Genomic DNA, 24,922 nt, shown 5'->3' with positions numbered 1-24,922 from the left:
TTTGGCTTCAAGCATAAGCTCCATTAAACTCAGTGAAACTTACTTCTGAATAAACATGGTTAGGACTGCACTGTAACTTCAGATTCCTAAGTCTTCTCCCCATCCCCTTTACTAGATTACTGGTACATCCTCCCACCTTCTCTCAAGATACCAATTTTTACTTGTCCGAGTCCACAGGGGCCACACAAGCTCTGCTTTAGAGTCTCAGAGTCCCCCCCAGTTTTTCTCTGTTCCTTACCTCTCTCCTGTCCTTTCACCTCTTCCTACATTCCCTCTGCAATCCTATCCCAACCCCACTTACCTGGGAGTAAGTCCCATTGAGCTCAGTGGGACTTACTTCTGAATAAACATGACCAGGATTATATTGTGAGCAGAGACATAGACAAACTCTCTCTCCTCTCTTTCTCTGTCCCCAAAACTGTTGTTTCTATGGGGGAAGAATCCTAACCCTTCTTGCCTAGGAGTAAGTCCCACTGAACTGAATGGGATTTACTTTAGAGTAGGTATGGTTAGGATTGCATTGTGAATGTAAAACAAACTTTTTTTAAAAAAACCTAACAATTTAGACAGTCCATGCCTAACTCTAGCTTCCCTGACAGGGATCACTCTTTTTTAGGCAGGGGCGTCACCAGTGGGGTGCAGGGGGTGCGGGTCACACCTGGGTGACACCATGGAGGGGGTGACACCAGAGCCACCTGGCCCCGCCCCTAGGCTGCGGCACCAGGTCCAGGAAGAAGTGGGGCAGGCGGACACCACAGATGGCGGAGAGCTGAGCTGCCCGGCCTGTGTGGCGTGCCGCTCATGCTAACACGTCATTGGAGGCGCCGCATGAGGGAAGGGCCTGCATGATCTCCCATGAGGCGGGGCCTCAGGGTCCAGGATTTAAGCACTGGGAGTCTGGGACACAGACTGGCATTTGGCCCCACCCTGTCGGCGGCCTAGAGAACGCCTGTGCCTCTTCTGATTGGCTTAGCCTTTCGCAGTTTCCTGTAGCTCGCCTCGCCATTGGCCCGGGGCGGCATGGAGTTTGTTCGCAAAAAGCAAAGGAATTTCAAAGTGCACGTGGTAGAGAGAGCACCGGTGGCCACAACAATATTGGCGAGAAGGGCGCGAGGCACGGGAGCAGCGGCATTGCAGCCTGTTACCAGCCCAGGCTAGGCTAGAGGCTGCTGCACCTGAGCACGGTCGGAGCATTTTCATTTGCAGAGCAATCCGCCTGTGCAAGTTTACTTGGAAGAAAGCTTCTCAAGAAAACGTGCACAAGACTGCTGTCCAGGAAGTCAGGTAGATTTGGTCTCTCTTTGCATTGTGGGATACAAAGCACTGCAGCCATACGGCCCATACTGATGACCAGTTAGTCTCAGGGTGTGCTCTTCTGGGATAGCAACTGCAGTTACTTAAGGGTGCTGAGAATTGTTATCAGACCCCCCCTGACAGAGCTACAGTTCCCAGCACCGTTAACAAGCTACAGTTCCCAGGATTCTTTCAGGATAGTCATGACAGTTATAGGAGCGCTTTAGAGGTAAGACTTTAGTCATGTGTGTCACCCCACCAAACGGCAAGGAGAATTGTTACTACATGTTAACTGCCAGGGAATGGGAACATTTATTCTGAAGGACAGAGTATACATATCTTTTAAAGAAATAAATTCTTTGTGTGGCAGAATGGTCTTCCTTCAGAGCCTGCATCATCATTCTTATTATTGTTATAATTATTATTTAGTGTCATAAGCACAATGGCCCTAAGATATTTCTTTTTGCACAGAACTCCCACAAGAAAGGCTACAGCTTCCCATGTCTCCAAACCACACAAAATCTTTACGCAAACTGAGAACATCCCTTGGTTTAGGGGTACAGAGCTAGCAAGCACCCATGATCTTTGGCACTTTTTTTAAATAGAAATTTACCATTGCTGTTAGACTTGGTGCAATATGATCCCCAGTGCTTAATTTCTAAAAAAAAAAAATAGGTTTCAGTTCAATTCTGTGTGGAAATGACATTGCGTCTTCTGTCCCTGTAATCCTTGATTTGGAGATCCTCTGAAGCCAAAACAAAACTGTGCAGATTTGGGAAGGGGACCTATTGAATCAGGATTTCTGCACCCCCTGCCCTGTTTCACTTGTGGCTGCTCATTAGAATGGGGGGGGAGGATAGCTCAGGCCCAGGGACCAAATGTGGCCCTCCAAGCCTCTCTAACAGGCCCTCAGAATTATCCCCAGGCCACTCTTTTTACTGGCCCTACTTCACACCTTGAGCATCGTGGCTGGGACATGTCTGTGCACTCTAATGCCTCTTGGCTGCCTGAACAGAGAGGGGTACATACAGAAACTACCCCCCTATAGTTTCCCATCTTTTTTTCTGCATGGACCTCTTAAAAATTGCTGTTGGTCCCACCCCTACCTTAGATGATGACTTTAGCAGTCAGGTAGCTTTGGCTGGCAGCAGCTGAAGGCCATGAATACACTAGTTGCCAGAGCAGAGTGTTTCCATTGGTCACAAGGGGAAAAGGGTTGATCAGCCAATCAGTTGTGAAATCTCTTTGAAGCTGAGTTTTTTTAAAAAAATAACTGATAAAGCTGCTCCCACCAGGTTTTACAGTAAAAAGGGGTGGGAGTGTGTTGCAAATTCATTGAGGACAGGGCTATCAATGGCTACTAGCCACGATGGCTGTGCTGTGCCACCCTAGTCAGAGGCAGTATGCTTCTGAAAACCAGTTGCCGGAAGCCTCAAGAGGGGAGAGTGTTCTTGCACTCGGGTCCTGCTTGCGGGCTTCCCCCAGGCACCTGGTTGGCCACTGTGAGAACAGGATGCTGGACTAGATGGGCCACTGACCTGATCCAGCAGGCTCTTCTTATGTTCTTATTTGCAGAAGAAAGTGGTGGAGAAGCACTAGAACCAGCAGAACAGTGAGTACTTTTCTACCCTATATCTCAGTGGTAGGCTGAGCATGTGCTTTGCATGCAGAAGGTCCTGGGTTCAATCTTTTGCATGTCCTTGTGAAAGGGAAAAAAATATTCTAGGTTGTTTGTGTGACAATCCCACAGCTGGCTCTGTGTGTGTGTGTGTATGGAGTCTTTCCAACAACCTTTTTTATTGTGCAGGGATATTCAATCATGCCACATGGAGTGCATAAATCAACGAGGCCAAGTGGATGCCAGCAAAGGAAAGCAAAAGAGGCAAGAAAAAAATCACTCAAGACACTAGCTGGATCCATGGTTCAGTATGTCAAAAGACCGGATGATGGCCAGGGTTCATCAAAAGACACTGCTTGTCAATCTCCAATTGAAAAAGCTGATTCTTCTGATGCTAGCATGCATTCTGCAGAAGAGCAAGGAGTGGAAATGGCAGAATTTGAAGCAGAAGAGAGTGCTGAAAGTGACTCTAGCCATGATACTGTAAATGGGATGAGTGACGTTAAGGAGAAAGATTTGCAAATTTTATGTGATGTTTCTTCCTGGGAGATACCAGTTCCAGATAATTTTCGGGTGGAAATCATCAAAAGGGGAAGTGCTTCTTTCCAGAACAAAGATGGGCCTTTCAGTGTTGTGGCAAGGGAAGATGCAAAAGCTAAGGGAGATGTGCGCCAGCTTTCAAAAGAGTGGTTTTACAAGATGATGCCAAATGGCGAGAAAATTCTGCAGTCATGGATGGTTTACTCACTCGTCAGCGAGAATTTACACTGTTTTTGCTGCTGACTGTTTGCCGTTAGTGCTACAGATATGACATCCACATTTGTGTCTGGGTTTCAGAAGTGGTGGAAACTGAGCCAGAAAGTACATAACCATGAGACATCCGAAGAGCACCTACGTTGCCTTGAAAAGTGGAAAACATTGGCAGCAGGACTTAGGCTGCACAAAACCATTGACGCTGAAACTATTGCTTTGATGGAAATGGAGAAGAAAAAGTGGAGGGACATCTTGCACAGATTTATTTATTTATTTATTTCAAGATTGCTTGATATCACATTGTTTCTTGCCAAGCAGAATCTGGCATTCCGTGGCCACAAGGAAGATGAATCCTCATTGAATAAAGGGAACTTTCTTGAGATGTTTTCAAAATATGATCCAGTGCTGAAAGTGCACCTAATGAGATTAAAGCGGAGCACATGTAAACTTAAAGTATCTCTCTCTTATCTTTCACCAAAAACTCAGAATGAGTTTATAAGTGCCCTGGCAAATCATGTGAAGGAAATGCTTGTCATGGACATAAAGTCTGCGAAGTACTTTGGGATCATGTTCGACAGCACACCTGACATGTCACATATTGACCAGATGTCCAAAGTGATCAGATATGTAAAAATCAACAATAGGAACGTTGAAATAAAAGAAGTATTAAAGGGGGGGAAAGCTGCTGACCTCAGTTCTGACATTCTTAAAAATCTGGAAAGTGATGGACTGGACATAATGATGTGCTGCGCTCAAGGTTATGATAATGCTGCCAATATGGCTAGAATCCATGGAGGTGTACAAGCCATTCTTAAGGGAAAGAACAAGAAAGCTATTTTTAATGGATGTGTGGACCATTCGCTTAACTTGTGCGGTCAGCACTCTTTTGCTGAAAATGCATCGTGTGTGACATTTTTTGGAACTCTTGAGAAAATGTTTTCTTTCTTTGCTGCTTCCACCCATCGATGGGATGTGTTAATTGACCATACTGGAGTGTCAGTGAAAAGGCTATCAACACCACACTGGAGCGCTCATCATGCTGCAGTTAAGCCAGTTAAAGAAAAGTTCGATAAGTTTGTGGGGGTGATTGAAGCTCTTTGTGATCCACATGAAAATTTGGATGCAAGAGGTGCAGCACAAGGTCTTTTGCCTGCTGTCTGTGATTCCACTTTTCTGTGCTACCTGTACTTCTGGTGTGATGTACTTCAGGAAGTTAATCTTACACACCAGTACCTGCAGACTAAGGGCTTAACTCTCGACAAGGTGGTGACAAAGCTAGAGGCGCTAAGACTTTTTCTGCACGAGGAGCGCAGTCACCTAGTAGAGCATGCAATTGAACAAGCGCTTTTAAAATCAGACGAATATGGAATTGCAGCAGAGAGAAGAGCCAGGTTCAAGAAGAGGATGGCAGGGGAGCAAGCAAGCGATGCTGGACTCACTGTGCAAGAAGAAAATAAGAGGGCGATGCTTGAGTGCATTGATCGCTTTCATTCTGAACTCCAGATCAGATCAAGAGCCATCAAGGAAGTAGCAGCCATGTTTGAGGCTGTTCAAGCGAAGAGTCTCATAAGAACATAAGACAATAAGAAGAGCCTGCTGGATCAGGCCAGTGGCCCATCTAGTCCAGCATCCTGTTCTCACAGTGGCCAACCAGGTGCCTGGGGGAAGCCCGCAAGCAGGACCCAAGTTCAAGAACACTCTCCCCTCCTGAGGCTTCCGGCAACTGGTTTTCAGAAGCATGCTGCCTCTGACTAGGGTGGCAGAGCACAGCCATCACGGCTAGTAGCCATTGATAGCCCTGTCCTCCATGAATTTGTCTAATCTTCTTTTAAAGCCATGCAAGCTGGTGGCCATTACTGCATCTTGTGGGAGCAAATTCCATAGTTTAACTATGCGCTGAGTAAAGAAGTACTTCCTTTTCTCTGTCCTGAATCTTCCAACATTCAGCTTCTTTGAATGTCCACGAGTTCTAGTATTATGAGAGAGGGAGAAGAACTTTTCTCTATCCACTTTCTCAATGCCATGCATAATTTTATACACTTCTATCATGTCTCCTCTGACCCGTCTTTTCTCTAAACTAAAAAGCCCCAAATGCTGCAACCTTTCCTCGTAAGGGAGTCGCTCCATCCCCTTGATCATTCTGGTTGCCCTCTTCTGAACCTTTTCCAACTCTATAATATCCTTTTTGAGATGAGGCGACCAGAACTGTACACAGTATTCCAAATGCGGCCGCACCATAGATCTATACAACGGCATTATGATGTCGACTGTTTTATTTTCAATACCTTTCCTAATTATCGCTAGCATGGAATTTGCCTTTTTCATAGCTGCCGCACACTGGGTCGACATTTTCATCGTGCTGTCCACTACAACCCCGAGGTCTCTCTCCTGGTCAGTCACCACCAGTTCAGACCCCATGAGCGTATATGTGAAATTAAGATTTTTTGCTCCAATATGCATAATTTTACACTTGTTTATATTGAATTGCATTTGCCATTTTTCCGCCCATTCACTCAGTTTGGAGAGGTCTTCTTGGAGCTCTTCGCAATCCTTCTTTGTTTTAACAACCCTGAACAATTTAGTGTCGTCAGCAAACTTGGCCACTTCACTGCTCACTCCTAATTCTAGGTCATTAATGAACAAGTTGAAAAGTACAGGTCCCAATACCGATCCTTGAGAGACTCCACTTTCTACAGCCCTCCATTGGGAGAACTGTCCGTTTATTCCTACTCTCTGCTTTCTGCTTCTTAACCAATTCCTTATCCACAAGAGGACCTCTCCTCTTATTCCATGACTGTTAAGCTTCCTCAGAAGTCTTTGGTGAGGTACCTTGTCAAACGCTTTTTGAAAGTCTAAGTACACTATGTCCACTGGATCACCTCTATCTATATGCTTGTTGACACTCTCAAAGAATTCTAATAGGTTACTGAGACAGGACTTTCCCTTGCAGAAGCCATGCTGGCTCTGCTTCAGCAAGGCTTGTTCTTCTGTGTGCTTAGTTAATCTAGCTTTAATAATACTTTCTACCAGTTTTCCAGGGACAGAAGTTAAGCTAACTGGCCTGTAATTTCCGGGATCCCCTCTGGATCCCTTTTTGAAGATTGGTGTTACATTTGCCACTTTCCAGTCCTCAGGCACAGAGGAGGACCCGAGGGACAAGTTACATATTTTAGTTAGCAGATCAGCAATTTCACCTTTGAGTTCTTTGAGAACTCTCGGGTGGATGCCATCCGGGCCCGGTGATTTGTCAGTTTTTATATTGTCCATTAAGCCTAGAACTTCCTCTCTCGTTACCACTATTTGTCTCAGTTCCTCAGAATCCCTTCCTGCAAATGTTAGTTCAGGTTCAGGGATCTGCCCTATATCTTCCACTGTGAAGACAGATGCAAGAATTCATTTAGCTTCTCTGCAATCTCCTTATCGTTCTTTAGTACTCCTTTGACTACCTTATCATCCAAGGGTCTGATCGCCTCCCTAGATGGTCTCCTGCTTTGAATGTACTTATAGAATTTTTTGTTGTTGGTTTTTATGTTCTTAGCAATGTGCTCCTCAAATTCTTTTTTAGCATCCCTTATTGTCTTCTTGCATTTCTTTTGCCAGAGTTTGTGTTCTTTTTTATTTTCTTCATTCGGACAAGACTTCCATTTTCTGAAGGAAGACTTTTTGCCTCTAAGAGCTTCCTTGACTTTGCTCGTTAACCATGCTGGCATCTTCTTGGCCCTGGCGGTACCTTTTCTGATCTGCGGTATGCACTCCAGTTGAGCTTCTAATATAGTGTTTTTAAACAACTTCCAAGCATTTTCGAGTGATGTGACCCTCTGGACTTTGTTTTTCAGCTTTCTTTTTACCAATCCCCTCATTTTTATGAAGTTTCCTCTTTTGAAGTCAAATGTGACCGTGTTGGATTTTCTTGGCAATTGGCCATATACATGTATGTTTAAATTAATAGCACTGTGGTCACTGCTCCTAATTGGTTCAACAACATTTACATCTTGCACCAGGTCCCAGTCCCCACTGAGGATTAAGTCCAGGGTTGCCGTCCCTCTGGTCGGTTCCATGACCAACTGGTCTAGGGAATAGTCATTTAGAATATCTAGAAACTTTGCTTCTTTGTCATGACTGGAACACATATGTGGCCAGCCTATGTCCGGGTAGTTGAAGTCACCCATTACTACCACATTTCCTAGTTTGGATGCTTCCTCAATTTCATATCTCATCTCAAGGTCTCCCTGAGCATTTTGATCAGGGGGACGATAGATCGTTCCCAGTATTAAGTCCCTCCTGGGGCATGGTATCACCACCCACAACGATTCTGTGGAGGAGTCTGCCTCTTTTGGGGTTTCGAGCTTGCTGGATTCAATGCCTTCTTTCATGTATAGAGCAACTCCGCCACCAATACGTCCTGCCCTGTCCTTCTGATATAGTTTATATCCAGGGATAACCGTATCCCACTGGTTTTCTCCATTCCACCAGGTCTCAGTTATGCTCACTATATCAATGCTCTCCTCTAAGACCAAGCACTCCAGTTCTCCCATCTTGGTTTGGAGGCTCCTAGCATTAGCGTACAGGCACTTGTAAACAGTGTCTCTCTTCAAGTGTCTTTGGCACTTGTGGTTTGGCCTGTGGTAATTTTGCTCTTCTGAATTTATATCCTGTGCCCCTGCTCTCACAATGCCTACTTCTAGGCCTACCCCTTTTAAAATTTCATCATTTCTTTGGTTTTTATCCCGGGGGGAGGTTTATTCCGAACCGGACCTTCCTCAGCTCCTGTCAGGTTTCCCCCCCTCAGTCAGTTTAAAAGCTGCTCTGCTACCTTTTTAATTTTGAGTGCCAGCAGTCTGGTTCCATTCTGGTTCAAGTGGAGCCCGTCCCTTTTGTACAGGCCCGGCTTGTCCCAAAATGTTCCCCAGTGCCTAACAAATCCAAACCCTTCCACCCGACACCATTGTCTCATCCACGCATTGAGACTGCAAAGCTGGGCCTGTCTGGCTGGTCCTGCGCGTGGAACCGGTAGCATTTCAGATTAAGCCACCTTGGAGGTCCTGGCTTTCAGCATCCTACCTAGCAACCTAAATTTTGCTTCCAGGACCTCATGGCTGCATTTTCCCATGTCGTTGGTGCCAACGTGCACCACGACCACTGACTCCTCCCCAGCACTGTCTACCAAACTATCTAAACGATGGGCGATATCCGCAACCTTCGCACCAGGCAGGCAAAACACCTTGCGGTCTACACACCCATCACACACCCCACTGTCTATGTTCCTAATGATCGAATCACTGACTACAAGGATCCCTCTACCCCTTGGAGATAGCTGCTCATCCCCCAAGGAATGGGTCCCTTCTAAGGGATCGTTTCCCTCTTCCTCAGCTGGATGCTCTTCTTCCCCGAGACCATCTTTCTCATATCTGCCACTGCAGAAAAGTTAAAGGTGTCCATTCCAAAACTGACCACTTCCTATGATGAGGTACCCGAGAATGAGCTTTTAATAGAAATACCAAGGCTGAGAAGGAACCTGAAAGCAGCAGAGATTGATCTGGAAGAAGCCAAAGATTGGGCAATATTAGACGTTTTGACATTCATAGCTGAATGGGACTTTGTAGAATCTCTCCCAACCCTTTCACTAAGCCTAAAATTATTTCTGACGATTTGTGTGTTTGTGGCTTCCTGTGAGAGGAGCTTTTCAAAGCTGAAACTTATAAAGAACTATTTGCGATCTACCATGGGACAGTCAAGGCTTTCCAATCTTGCAATATTATCCATTGAAAGTGATCCACAAAAAATTATTGAGTCTAGGGCTTTCTCCTTCTTATATATTACAATTAAGCTTTGAATCTGCTAACCAACTAGTTAAGCAGAGGCTGAAAGACATCGACTTCCAGACTCATTTACTTCTCATCAAGAAACAGAGACATAATCCTAAATTCTGTACACTAATGACATATCTGTCGACCCTAGAGCTCCCTAAATATCGCAGAGCTTTTACTTTAATGCGCCTTAACATCTTACCGTCTGCCATCCTTACTGGCAGATATAATAAAACTCCCTATTCAGAAAGAATATGCTCATGTGATATTCAAGAACCTGAAACTAATGAGCATGTTCTCCTTCGATGTACATATTATAAGGACTTGAGAAGTCAATTAATTGCACCTATCTTACGACCCCTTCCAGGAAGGACTCAAGCTTTTTATGTAGATTATTTATTAAGTGACCATTTACCAGAGGTGACCTTTACAGTCGCCAAATTCACTGAGGGTGCTATTCAAACCAGAAAAACAATAATGAATCACCTATTTGATAATAAAACTGTCTAATGATTTTAATTGAATCTATTTATTTTAATTATTTGAGTCAATTACTGATTCTGATAATATTTTTATTATTGTGTCGCTGTATATTTATTTATTTATTTATTTAATTTAATTTATATACCGCCCTAAGCCAAAAAGGCTCTCTGGGCGGAGTACATAAGAGATAAAACAAGCACAATATATAAATACAATAAGTATAACAAAATCAAAGATCAAAACAAACAATAACAAAGAACCAACAACGTCAAAATATTCATTCCATTGAAAGTGAGTTGGTGAAAGGCATTGATTTCGATGAAGTGATTCACAAGTTCGCAGCTTTGAAGGCCAGGAAAGGAAAGTTCTGATTTAGTCAAGAAGTGCTGAAATGTTTGTGTATTTGTTCCTGTTTATTTTTTTGGAATTTCATTTATGAGTATATTTCCATATGCATTTGTCTACAATTTCTACATTATTTGGGCCGTTATTGATTATGCAAACCTAATCCATTAATGTATCTCATGTAACAGTAAAGTTTAATGTTAAAATGAACATAATTTTGATGTAGTTCTTAAAAATTTTTACTACGAATTCTATTGTTTTCTTACCGAATTTTCACTTTAACCACATGAGACTATGTATAAATGTAAATACATTTAGGCTGTGCATATGATACTGTAATTTAAAGGTGTAATTTTAATTTTGCTAGTTGTTTATGTCACTACTATTCAGTGATATACAGGAATTACGATTTACGAGTAACATTAGTACAAAAAACATTACTAAGGATTCTGTATGGTCTGGTACGGGAGGAGGTCCATGGGGGTGACACCATGAGTTTCTGCACCGGGTGACACCAACCCTAGTGACACCACTTTTTTTAGGCAATTCTAACTCCCCTTACCTGTGAGTCAGCCCCACTGAATGAAGTGGGACTTACTTCTGAGTAGACATTTTTGGAATTACAGTGTGAGCCCTCAAAAGCTCTCTCTCTCCCCCCCCCCATCTTCCCTCACTAGGTTTCTGCTTCCCTGTGTCCTTTTGCCTTCTCTCAGGACAACAATTGTCCCTTGTCTGAGACCACAAGAGGCTTGAATTCCATTTAAAATTGTAAAACAAACTTAATTTTTTTAGAATTAACCATTTACAGTGCATTCCTCACTCTAGCTTCCCTGACAGAGTTTCTCTGAACTCAATGGGACTTTCTGAGCAGACTTTTTAAAAAAATTGTCATGGGAGTCCTCCAAATCTCCCCCTCCCTGTTTTTTGCCTCTTCCCTCCCTCAAGCTCATTCATTGCCAGCACACAGAAGCTCTACTTCAGGCTGGTAGACTTTCCCTCCTTCTTGCTGTCCCTCCATTTTAGCCTTATTCCTCTTTCCCACTCTGTGGCTCCAACAATTGATGTTTCCTTGAGCTCATTTTTTTTTCTGCTAGAACAAAGCTCAGGCTCTCCCCAGGAGGAAAAACTAATTGCTCACGATCAACTCCGTATGGACAGCATGCAGGGAGAGTCAACACATGAACAAAATACTTCTCTCTTCAGGGGACTGGGACATGTGGCGATTTCTCAAATCACCATGTATACACTCTTTCTTAAGAGCAGCTGAACCCAGGTACAGGGGGCTTGTACCCAGATACAGAGTAATATGTGAATACCCCCATTGTTCCAGCTATCAGATAAGCAAGTTGAGGGAACAATAGCCCCTTTAAAAGCATTCAATATCCATGGATAATGAGTCTGTGTGTGTGTGTGCCCACACATGGCTATTGAATTCTTGAAAAGCTCTACTTATCGGGGCTAACTCAATCCATTTACCTACAAAGTTGGAACCCTTGGGTGGTTAGCAGGAGGCTAACAAGAGGAACTCTCTGATTAAACCAAACACATGAACAAAGGGAGACACAGCTAGGGTACCTGAAGAGAGATTCTGTTTGGAGACATAACCTGGGTGGATGTGGAGAGACAACATGAGTAAACAAAGTAAGGTTGAGCTGAGGACCAGGTTGCCCTTCTCAGCTAGGCATGTAGCCAGAGAGGAACACAGAAGCTCCCTGCGCGTGGTCAGACCATTTGTTCATCTAGTCCAGTATAGCCTATTCTGACTAACAGGCTCTCCAGAGTCTCAGACAGAATCCCATCGCTGGCTACTTTTTAAAAAAGTAACTGGAAACGTGGGTAAATAAACATGTGTCCTACAATGATGCTATGAGCCCTCCCCCATGTTCTCAGAGGTACTACTGTCTCTGCCTCCTGGGCTCTGACAAACTTGAAGACGCAAGCTCTGGCTCAACAGAGAAAGCCAAACACTTTATTAATACCAAGGTTTTTACCTCATAAACATGGCGGAGTTTGAGAGATCCAGGCAAGGAATCCCTTGGTTATAGTATGGGGAGCAAATCATCCCCACCTTCTACAAAGCAGCAGTTAAGGGTAGGCTTAACAAAGAGGGGGGAGGAGAACCCGGGGCAATTTGAGCACTACTTAAATGCAGGTAGTGAACATAAGAAGTATACAAATATCCTGACCTCTCACTATCCAGCTCTCATCTAAAGTTAAGGGGATTTTCATGAAAATTACACTTTGAAAACTGGGCTTTAAAACATAATCGTTTACAGTCTGAACCGCTATCCAAATCTCTACCTCCTTGCAGTCTTTAGCTATTATTCCAAACAATATGCAGCCTCTCCTTTCATTATCCCCTTGAATGTGATATTATTACTATTATTGTTAATTTGATTTGTTACCCACCTTTCACCCTAAGGTCCTAGGGCAGGTCACAACAGTTTAAAATATAACATTAGAAACTATTGGTGTTTTAGCCTGATCTGCCCCTTCTCCCTAGAGGCCTATTCCCAACTCACATCCTTGAGGGACAAATGAGCCACAGCTGCCTTAGTTAATCAGCAAGACCTCAGCAGTTTTACCCAAGGCACAAACACCTGATAAAAGAATATGTCAGCACAAGGGCTCTCCTGTAATGTTGAATAGTAGAGTTTCTTACAGCAGGAATAAGTTCATATACCTTACTGAAGGACTTCGAAAAATGACAGCTGGGGTTGCTGATTAAAGGCCCAAATCCATATTATAATATAGCCATGTGTAACAGTATCCAACCACTCCTTTAGATGATTTGCAGCTATTTAACTTCTTCCTGCCACTTTTACCCTAATTCTTCCTCCCTCCACTGGGAAACCAGTATCCAGACTGATGCTTACCTCATAAACATGTGCCTAGAGCCCCATAGAGGGAACAATTGTGGGTGAGGGTTCAGAGCAGAAGTCATAGGCAATAGTGTCTCCCCCACACACTTTCTCGTTGCAAATTTTTCCCTCACAAGTCTGCTCTGTTTGCAGTGAAGAAGCAGACACTGGGTAAATGCTACCGGAGGCTGTGTTGCAAAGTGTAGTTTTAACTCTAAGAGATCCCACCTCTTTGTTTGTTTAACAAAAGTTCCCTGATGAAGGCAAATCAGAGATGAAGCACATTTTAAAATATGCACAAGAAACCCAATGTCTTATAAGCATTAGGAAAGAAACTCTGCACAGAGGTTAATAAAGTTCACCATGTACACATTGTGATAATAGCATATTTCTAGTTTTTCCTCTCAACTATCAAGATGCAATTTTGTGTAATTTATTATTTGCCCATTATTATAGCCTCTACTTAAATCTCAGCTGTACAATTCTCAGACATTAATGTTGAAGATTATAACAGATACTGAAGAGGGGAGTGGTTTCAAAGTTTGGAAAACCATCACATTGTCAACTACCAAAAAAATTCTTCTAGAATTACAACACTGTAATGGGAAAAACCACAATGTGGAATTCTCCCTTCCCCCTGCACAACTTTTAAAGATACAGAAGACCTCTTAGTTGCCAGGCCCAGCCTCCAAGAGGTCTTCTGTAGCTTTAAAAGTTGTGGAGGGGGGAGGGAGAATTCCATCTTGTGGTTTTTCACATTACAGTTGTAAGAACACCTGCACTTGGCTGACTTTCTCTTCTCTTAAAGATACAGGTTCAGTCTCAGGCCCTGAACCTAGCAACCCTACTGTCATCCCATAACCACTTACCCATCACACACAAAGAGACTTACTTTTGAAGTAGACATGCATTCCATTACTCTGTAAGTTAACTATATAGTGAATTCTTAATGAGTGCCTGAACATCAGTTCCTGCACCGAAGGAGACATGCCTAAGCTTATTTGCAAACTTTTCATGTTCTGCATTTACCTTTTGGGGAAGGAATTCTTTAACATCCACCTGCACTTATAGTGTAGTAGTAGTATTTGCAGAAAGTAACTACAGAGATTATAAGGACTAGTAAAAAATAAGACAGAAGCAGGAAAAGTGTACTAAAGGGAAGGAGGAAACAGAAGCTCTTTAGCACCCAAGGGATTCCTATTGCCTGGTGTCCAGACAACTCATTCATCAGTCACAGATCTGACTTTACTTATTGGCTAATAACATTGACAGGCAGGAGCATTTCATCGCAATCATTTATACCTGCACATTTTTCTTCATAACAGGGCTGAAGACTTACTTTTTTTTAAAGGAAGCTCAGAGTCTGGTGCCTGTGCCCTACAACAAATCAGAAGCAAAGCCACCACGACACCCTTTGCACTGCTGCACTCCTGGAAAAATCAGCTACCACTACCCTTTGCTATATGTGTGCATTAAATGCTTATATGACTTGAGATTTTGCAAGCTTGCATCAGTCTTACCTAACATTGTCATGTCTCTGAATATAAATCTTATGGAAAATCCTTTCAGGTGGCTTCAAGAAATCTTCCTTCATTTCCATGGCAACATTCCTGGGCAAAAGACTCATCAGAAGTCGCTCCTAAAAACAAATACATAATTTTCAACACTGCTATTAAGTTGGAATAGTTCACCTGATGTAATTTGTACAAGGAATAACATTGACACATAAAATCAAGCAAGGAATCACAACTGGAAAAATTCCAGGCTTCTGAAATGTTGATAATGTCACCTACACATTTAATATTTCTCAAATCCATTCAAAGAATTGGTTTGTACTTAACACTCGGGATGGAAGGATCCGTCAGTTTCAGTCCTCAGTTTCTCATTTTCCCATTCTTAAATTCTGTTCCTCATGAAAATTCTTCAGCATTTGAGTACAAGGTTCGCCTAATAAACACATTTTTGTCTGCAGTTTTGACTAATGTACACATTTTTGCAAGCAATTTCTCTTAATATAATGCATTTTGTATGTTACTAATCATTTTATACACATTTTTTGTAATATATGCATTTTTGTAAACTTTGGTAGGTTGGAAAAATGCATTACAAATTTTCAGATAAGTGTGAATTTTGAAGGATGGCTGTGTTTTGGTTCTCAAATTGTTTCTCAAAGTTCAAATTTGATAAATTTGGCTTTACATGCAAACTGAATCAAACTTCTCACCCATCCCTACTTAACACTAAACCAAACCATAGCTGAGTGTGAACATGCTGGTTCCTGGAGAATAAATTGTAGCGTTGTGCTCCTGCCCTGGTCTTGCTGCTCATGGGGCAAACTGGGACTCATGGTTTGTTTCACTCCAGACAAACCACAAGCTGTAACCAAGTTTTGTTCTTTGTTCATAGTTCATGGTTTATCTGGAGGAGACAAAACTGCAAACCTGGGATCAGGCGACATGCTAAGCCAAACCATGGCTTAATCCCAGATAGCATGGCACCAGCAGAACTGAGGCGAGAAGCTCAGTAGCTACAATATCCTCTCCAAGAACCCATGCGTTAGGTTTGGTTTAGCATTACATTTGAACTGAGCCTCTAAAGTCTGGCCTGATGCTGCCTCCTAGGAAGCAAAGATTATCTCCTAGAAATGCAACATGTTATTCCCCCTTCCAATAGCTCCACATAATGTACTTCTCCTTGCATAGGTTTGTTTATACATATATATGTTACAATGGATTTATATAATTTGATATATGAGAATATCCTAAAAAAGAGGTGTTGCTTTTAGCAATCATAGTTTGGGGATTTTCACTGATGCATGTTACTGTAAGTGTCAGAAAATTAGTGAATTATTATTATTTATTATTTATTAAACTTTTATACCACCCGACTAGCAGAAGCTCTCTGGGCGGTGAACAACAAAAATACTAAGATACACAATATAATACAATAAATGTTGACATTCATGAGTTATTTGAAAGATTTGAAGAGACCCAGATGGAAATGTGATAAAATTATGACACTGGTGTTCTAGTCCAATGGTAGATTAGAAAGTGGCTAGGCTAAAGGCTGCCATATCATAGATAACTCCAAGTGAACAATTTGCTCCAACAAAAGTTTGGAGCAGGCTAAGGTCTTTCAAACCTCTGTTTCCAGGCTCCACACCCTTGTAATAGGGTTGCCAGGTTCAGGGCCTGAGACTGAACCTGTATCTTTAGGAGAAGAGAAAGTCAGCCAAGTGCAGGTGTTCTTGCAACAGTATAATGGGAAAAACCAAAAGGTGGCATTCTCCCTCCCCTCTGCACAACTTTTAAAGATACAGAAGACCTCTTGGAGGCTGGGCCTGGCAACCAAGAGGTCTTCTGTATCTTTAAAAGACTAGAGATGACTCATTAGAAAATCAGTCATCTCATTTAGACATCAGACTATGTCCAGGAGGGCGTAGAGTGCACAGTCAAGTTGACCCACAGGAGATTGGCACTGCTATTAACAGATGTCCTAATGGCGACCAAGGGCTATAAATACCTGCTGTTTCTTAACCATGTATTTAATGCACAGTAGAGGCCAAAGGATGCAGCACTATGTTCTGAACTCTGCATCGCTCCAACCCCAAGCAGCCCACTGGGTCTACAAATTGGAAGCTGCAAATGCTTCCAGGTCAGGGCTGAGTCTTTGGTTGGGCAACAGTCTAGTTTTGGCCTTGTCTACCTAGCTTATTACTACAGCTTCTGCCTCCCTGACTCTCAGTCATCCCTCTACTTTAGCATAGATAACTGGATAGGAATGAGGTGACTTTCGCTTGAACAGGCTCTTTCAGCACGATGCTTCAGTTATCAGATCTAGCACTCCCTGACAAAGGCAGGGTCTATCTTGGCTACTTATAGCATGGTACAGGCCATACAGTCTTACAGGAATGTGCCATCACTAATTACATGTAGGGGATTGCTTGTTTCAACATCAGAATCTACATGCACGTAGAAAGCTTATGGGTCAGGAAGCAGGCCTTCTAGCCTAGCTCTTTCCATAAATACCTCTTTCTATGTAAGCTTTATATTTAAACATCCCAGACTAGTTTGGTCTGCATTTTTCAACAGAACATTCACAAATACATTTTTTTTATCCTACGTGAGACTGAAGAACTAATACTCAAGAAGCTTACAAGATTATGATTGTGTTCACACACTGAAGTTTTGAACTTGGCATCTGTGAGTATGTAGCAACCCAATGGCCATATCCTATACGTACAATGTTCTGGAATTCATATACCATGACTTAAGCAATGAAGAATGAATTATCTACTTTTAAGGAACCCACATTTTAGTAACAAGTAAAAGTAACACAAAGTACTATCCATTCCAGGATATTTGCATTGTTCATAAAAACTATTTGGGCATACAAAGGCTAAATCCCTCTTTAATTGCACATTTCTATTTGGAGACCCTTCCTGGCAAATATGTCAATATCCCAGTGCTTCACAATTAAATATATTTACAGTTTCTTTCCTCCCTCACCCATTCTGTTAGTTTTGGCAGCTCTAATGTGGGATCAGATGTAGCTAGTTAGTAAATGCCATACATTGCTATCCACTGAAATGAATTCATTTTGGTAAAAGTCCCAGAAAAATCAAGAGTTCACTCTGTCCTTCCCACACCAAAATCATGTGCTCAAAATAAAAGCGATGAAACTTTATTTGTAAGTTAGCAGATATGACTTTTTTTGAATACTTTCTGGGTACTACAAACAATTGGGATGTATTACTTTTAACAAACACTGTTCTGAAGAACAACAGTTAACAATGCAAGGCGTGAAGAAAGCATAACAGAAGTTAAAATATGAATCTGGATGGCGTTCCCTGTATTTTTTGCTAGCCTTGCAAGGTCTAGGGATGCTTCCTTGAGTTTTCCAATACAAACTGCAGCTCCTGCACAAAAGTATATTGTAGCTTAGTTATCCATCAGTGTTTAAAAAATAATACCTAAATACCTTTCTGAAAAATATATATTCACATATTAATGCAGAAAAAGGATAGAACAGACAAACAGATGAACAAACACATTAAAAAAAGTCATGAACTGGAAACAGACTGATTTGCCTATCCCTAGCAAAATTGCATCTTGAAGCTACTACTGAAATGCTGAGAAGTTTCAGAAAAGTGGCCTGAGATGTGTTGGGCAGGGCTGGTGTTAACGCCTGGCATCTTAGGGCAGCTACCAGAACCCCAGTATTGCTCACCACTAGTACCTGCCCAAGGCCCTTTAGCAATGCTATGCCAGGAGCATTGTAAGTAATCAAATGGCATGCTGTTTATAGCTGCCTACCACATGTCACAGTAATGAAGCCCCACTTACCTGCGCAGCATGGATAAGCGGGGCATAGTTGCGAGGAGGGAGCTATGCTGCCGCAGCCATCTTCGTTAAGGGCAACGTCATGTATGGAATCTTATTGTATTGTATGTATTTGTATGTTATTTGTATGTTATTGTATGTATTTGTATTTTTGTTGTACACCGCCCAGAGAGCTATGCTAGTGGGGCGGTATAAAAATTTAACAAATAAATAAATAAATGTGTCGCAGCGTTATGTGTGCGTGACGTGCGGCAGGGAGGGGAGGGGCCATGGGCCTATTTAAGGCCAGGCCGCCCCTCCTACCTCCTCTTTCAATGAGCGACGAGAGGACGAGGGACATAGCAGAGAAAGCTGCAGGACAGTCGGCGTTGGTTGGGCCTATTAGGCCTAATTGGTTACCCCCAGAGGGGGTTTTGGGAGCCCCAACAGCTGTGGGTGGTAGCATTGCGGCGTGGCTGCGACTGGGGCAGGCCTCGTAAAGGGGCCTGACCAGTGGGCCTCGTAGTGGGGCCTAGCAGTGGCACATCCGATACCTCCCCCACCTAGCAGTTGTGGAGGGGTTGATTGAGGCATTTTATTGAGCAGCGCGACGTTAGTGCTGCTGCTGGTTAAAAGAAAGACACAGGAAGTTTAAAAATAAATGAGACTATACTGGATATACAAACAAAATTAAATACAGTCATGCTAATACACTGGTTAAAGACAGACTCATGCACATAAAGGGAAATTAAAAATAAATCAGAATAAAAGGGACGAACAAAAGAAATTGTATCTAATCCTTCTAGTTTAAGTTCCCTCTGAGCACTCCCCCCCAACAGGTTCAGCTTAGCCCCCCCTGATATACACAGGTTGGTTCTTTGTTATATTATTACAGGGTGGATGCATGATGTGATGGCAGAGCCCTTTCGTGAGGCTTATGACTTCTTGCTAGGCCCAGGCATAGGTACAACTTCTTGCTAGGCCCGGGCATGTATGAGGTTTGAAGTACTTAATTATATGATTATTATACTACATACTAGTATATTGGTGGGGCCTACTGAGCCTTTTTAGCCTTTGGGCCTTTCATCGTTATATGATAATAAGGGCGGAGATAACAGTTTGCTAGAAAATGTCTAAATCGCTGTATCTTGAGCGGTCCTTTTGCATTCCAAGTGTTAATTTCAGGCTATTTGTTCACTCTGAGACAGAAGAGGCATTTACCTGAATTTAGTTAGGAATGGAAAGTTTAGCAGATGGTAATCATATTGATTGGGGAATAGGAATAAAGAGAAAAGCCCGATTTGCCTAAAAGAGATCCCTCATATTACAGGATCTTAGACTCTTATTGACATGGGCTGCCTTTTAAGGTCCAGGCAGACTCTTCCCCCTTTACTGAGGATTGTGGCACCAACAACGAAACATCATTACCTGAAATTACATTTTAGTTAGGACTTCTGATATCATTACCTGGAATTACATACAGCGTGCAACGGTTGCATTGGCTCATCTATTTTGATATGTGTTGGAAAACCTGCTATAGTGCAGCCACATATTGGTGACAGCAACACATCCTCAGCATCTGCTGCTCTTGGATTTGTGATATCATTTACTAGAAAGGGATATAGGATGTTAATTTTGCATTTTGGACATCTATTATGATAGGTGTTTGGAAGCCTACAAGGGGGAGGCCGCTGCAGTGGGCCAAATATGGGTGGCAGCGCCATATCCCCAGTACCTGTGCTTTGGGGAACTGGGTTAGCTGCACTAAAATGGTGGCTGGGAAAGTGTGCTTACTCATAAATGATTTCCTTTCTTTATGTGAAACAGGGAAATATGAGGCCAGTGGCCCTCACAGCAGTGAGGAGAAGCACCCAGCAGTAGCTGCTCAAGGAAAGCGTTCCTCCCTGTTAAGCTCGAGGTACTGGGACCTTGCTTGCAGACTACCCAGTTCCTGGGGAGGTTTGTTTTGTTATGGGGTTTTATTTCAGTTTCTGGACCCCATATTGTAGTCTCAGGTCTTGCCTTAAGGGCCTGCACTCTTACATTTGTCTTGGGCATAGACGCAATGGCAATCAGTAATGGCTTCCTACCAGTTAGTTAATGCACTGCCTATGGGAAAGTATGACATCTAATCTGTTTTTTCATCTACTGTGGGGATACAAGGGGATTTATAGCTGCTGGGTTTTTGCCTCTTCAGTCAATTCTATGAGGTAGAGCATTACATATAGGCTGCTCTATTCTCACACGGAGCGCTTCAGCTCCTTCCTTGAAGGGGCTGTTGGGATGAGAGGGTTAAAAAAAAATTGGATGCATGTTAACACCTGATGTCACAGATTATGGAATGGCTATGTAACTGGTTCATCTTAATGGCTGTGTCAATGGACCATCCTGCCCGGTGTTAACCTTCCTGGGCATACCACCTAATTCACCACCAATCATACTCATGTGGTCAGTCAGTAAGGGTTTCATGACAGTTAGGCCAAGAAAGTGTTTCTTGTCTGCTCTCCAGGTATTAGAGGTCTTTTCCGGTGGTTTATGAGGTCGTAGCAGGGCTTCCACAGCCTTACTACAGGTTCAGGTTTGTGGCTGTATAATAATTTAATGCTTGTTGTGATCAAATATTGATCAAGAAATTAGAGCCAAACTGCAGGTTACATTTTATATTCTGGCCCAAATCATTTGGTCTAGTTTTCCCACACTCCTGGGGAAGAACTAACTAACTTGCTGTAGAATTACGTGACATAGCTTAGGGCTAGAGCCTCTGAACTGCAGGCTGAAGGTCCATAGCATCTCTAGGTAGGGCTGGGAGGTAGAACTGGAAGTCCGTGGATGCATCGGGGGTTTTGTGCTGGCTGCAGGCTTGGACTTATAGGCAGTGAGGCTTGGGAACTCTCCCGTCCATAGGATAACATGGTCATGGGACAGGTCTGTGACTTCCTTCTATTTCGGAATGGTAGGGTTATGGCCCTTGTCTGTTCCTTTGTTCTCTAGTGCCCAGATTTTAATGTTTTCTTTTGGGGCATGGTAAGGTAGATTCAGGTGGAGCGGTTCAGCTGTGCTGTGCAACCGCACATTGGGAGATTGGGGAGCAGAGTCAAATATGGCCATAAGCCGGTCTGTCGCCCCAGCATGCTCAACAACTATCAGAATGCAGGAGGGGTTTTTCCCAGGACTTCTGGGCCGGCAAGGGCTATGCACCAGAGTGGCCTATTCAGTGAGTCACCTGCTGGGATTGCCTAGTGAATGGCTGGAGACTGGGCCTCTCAGTCCAAGCACTTCGAGGTAAAGGCTGATGATTTTCCCACTTATTCCAGGGACTTTAGAGTCCGCTGTATGTTAGCTGGGTGGGCTAGAGAACACCCTGCCACCCTCGATCCCCGTTGCCCTTTCTCACGGGACATTTTATTGAATATGGTGGGCCAGTGAAAAACAGTATGCTCCTCAAGCTATGAAGCCAGACTATTCCAGGCGGCAGCCCTTATGCTGGTTTTTGGAGCTTTTAGGATAGGTGAGGTGGTGGCCAGATCCAAGGGAGATTTGTCTCGACGGGCCCTCCAGCAATCAGATGTCTCCATGGAAGGGAGTTGTACCTGTATAACATTGATGGACCGGCAATGTTGCTGGACAGGGATGGAGCAGCTGCGCACCCTATCCTGGGCTTACAGTTAGGCCTCAGTCAATGGGCTGCAGTGTGGTGGCTTGGCTGGCGAGGAATACTTTGGGACGGGCTCCTACCCACTTTGTTCCAGCTTGGTTCAGTGCGAACATCTCCGCATGTGGTGGTCATTCCCCGAGTTGGGAATGACCTCAGTATTTGAGGCAAGGCCCTCAGGTGGCTGGCATGTGCAGACATGCAGTTTGGGACGCAACGATGGCATCGGTTACCTAAGGGCAAGGTCCTCAGTTTGGCAGGCATGTGCGGACATGCAGTTCAGGAGGCAACGGAAGGGCATGGCCCTCAGTTTGGCAGGCATGTGCGGACATGCAGTTCAGGAGGCAACGGAAGGGCATGGGCCTCAGTTTGGCAGACATGTGCGGACATGCAGTTCAGGAGGCAACGGAAGGGCATGGGCCTCAGTTTGGCAGGCATGTGCGGACATGCAGTTCAGGAGGCAACGGAAGGGCATGGGCCTCAGTTTGGCAGGCATGTGCGGACATGCAGTTCAGGAGGCAACGATGGCCTCGGTTACTTAAGGGCATGGCCCTCAGTTTGGCAGGCATGTGCGGACATGCAGTTCAGGAGGCAACGATGGCCTCGGTTACTTAAGGGCATAGCCCTCAGTTTGGCAGGCATGTGCGGACATGCAGTTCAGGAGGCAATGGAAGGGCATGGCCCTCAGTTTGGCAGGCATGTATGGACATGCAGTTCAGGAGGCAATGATGGCCTCGGTAACTTAAGGGCATGGCCCTCAGTTGCAACGAAAGGGCATGGCCCTCAGTTTGGCAGGCATGCATGGCATGCAGTTAATAAGGCAATGTCGGCCTTGGGTACGTCTGCTTTGGTCAGACATACTCCCGCGAAGGGTTTGGCGTGGTGTCTGGAGCCCAATAGGGATGGACCAAGCGCGAAAGAAGGTCAACCGGTAAATTCGGTTGGCTATTCTGGGGCACGGGGGGTTGGCTATTTCACACTCTGCATTCAGCATTGGATGGGTGAACTGTACAGGGCCAATGGCGTTCACCTGTCTGACGCAGGTAATGTCATTTTGGCAGACCTGCAGCGGTGTCTGCGAGAGATGCTTCTCCCCTTTTTGTGGCGGGAAGGTGCAGAAAGGGAAATAGGTAAGGACAGCTCGGTGCCCCCCTTAGGCACCTTTGGAGGTGATTGGTGGTTCCAGAGGCCTGTCTGTCAGAGCTTTGCGGCTTGAGGGCAGGATATGGGCTGCTTTTGGGGCCAACTTAACTCATCCCCCGAGGGTTGTGCGGCCCCGGGGGGTGGTGACCTGAGAAGGCCCCCCTACTCACCTACTGGGTGTGGCTGGCGGAAGGGGTAAGCAGATGGGGCTTGCCCTTGTCCCAAGCAGGGGCTGGTCGCCCGTGAGCTGTATGGCAAGATGCTTGCTTATAGATAGTTCTGCACCTAGGTTTCCCTCAGTAGGTCACTTTAAAAGGTGTTTTTGTATAGTTTAATAAAGTGGCCCTTGTTCAACCCAAGCTGATGTGTCCTTGTCTTATTTCGCCCCTTCACTCGCAAGTACTGTTGCCCACTGACATCAGCAGATAAACTATCTGCAGATAAACAGCAGAAAAACTATGAACAAATAAACTATAAGAGGGGGCCCAACTAGAAGGCACTTTGCCATGACCCCTCAAACCTGGTGCTGGTGTGGTGTTTGGGGCTCCTATGCTAAAAATGAAGCAAAATACCACATAATCTTCTGCATGTGGATTTATAAATTGGGGCTAGGATGATTACTACAGATTACTTTGGGGACTCACCATAGAATGGAGAGAAGGTGTGGCACAGGGAGAGGAGGATTGCTGGTTCTTTGCCTGGGCTCCCCTTCCCAGTGCTCAGCACAATCTCTTGTACTCTTATTATTATTATTATTATTATTATTATTATCCCGCTCTTTTTCCAAGGACTGGAACTTAAGGTGGCTTCCAAATATAAAAATACATATAATTACAAGCAAACAAAAAATCTACATTAAAATACAATTAAACTATGTGCAATAATAAAACCATTTAAATATACAATTGGAGTAATTCAAAACTCACTTTAAGTTAGTATAGATAAAACAGTAAAACAATACAACAACCTCTTTAACCCCATCCTTAGGAACCAACGGTTCCAAAAGCCTTTCGGAATAAAAAAAGTTTTCACCTGCTGACAGAAGGACTGCAGGGAGGGAGCCATTCTTGCCTCCCTAGGGATGGAATTCCAAAGCCTAGGGGCAGCCACCAAAAATGCCCTATCTCGCATCCCCACCAATTGTGCTTGTGAAGGTGTTGGGATTGAGAGAAGGGCCTCTCCTGCAGATCTCAAAGCCCGGGCAGGTTCATATAGGGAGATACGGTCTAACAGATAGCCTGGACCCAAGCCATATAGGGCTTTATAGGTCATAACCAGCACTTTGAATTGTGACCGGAAACAAACTGGCAGCCAGTGGAGCTGTTGTTGCAGGGGAGTTGTATGATCCCTGTAACCAGCCCCAGTTAGCATTCTGGCTGCAGCTCACTGCACCAGCTGAAGTTTCCAAACAGTCTTCAAGGGCAGCCCCACATAGAGTGTGTTACAGTAAACTAAATGGGATGTAACTAAGGCATGTGTCACCATGGCAAGATCAGGCAACTCCAGGAACGGGCGCAGTTGGCGCTCTAGTCTTAATTGTGCAAAGGCACTCCTGGCCACCACAGAAATCTGAGCCTCCAAGTTTAAAGCTGAGTCCAGGAGCACACCCAAACTGCAAACCTGTGTCTTCAGGGGGAGTGTAACCC

At 44.0% G+C, this 24,922-nt stretch overlaps 1 protein-coding gene across 5 annotated transcripts in view; it reads right to left on the bottom strand.

Moving 5' to 3' along the window:
• Positions 1-24,922, bottom strand: part of ADCY1 (adenylate cyclase 1) — a 350,409-nt gene that overhangs the window by 187,454 nt on the left and 138,033 nt on the right. For all 5 annotated transcript variants that reach the window (XM_061585729.1, XM_061585731.1, XM_061585733.1 and 2 more), the window contains exon 3: positions 14,681-14,799. In XM_061585729.1, the coding sequence (XP_061441713.1) occupies positions 14,681-14,799 (119 nt within the window). The remainder of the gene's footprint in view (positions 1-14,680; positions 14,800-24,922) is intronic.

The sequence above is a fragment of the Rhineura floridana genome, chromosome 10, assembly GCF_030035675.1.
Source record: "Rhineura floridana isolate rRhiFlo1 chromosome 10, rRhiFlo1.hap2, whole genome shotgun sequence".
Taxonomy (NCBI): Eukaryota; Metazoa; Chordata; class Lepidosauria; order Squamata; family Rhineuridae; genus Rhineura; species Rhineura floridana.
This window is presented reverse-complemented; position numbering and strand designations above follow the sequence as displayed.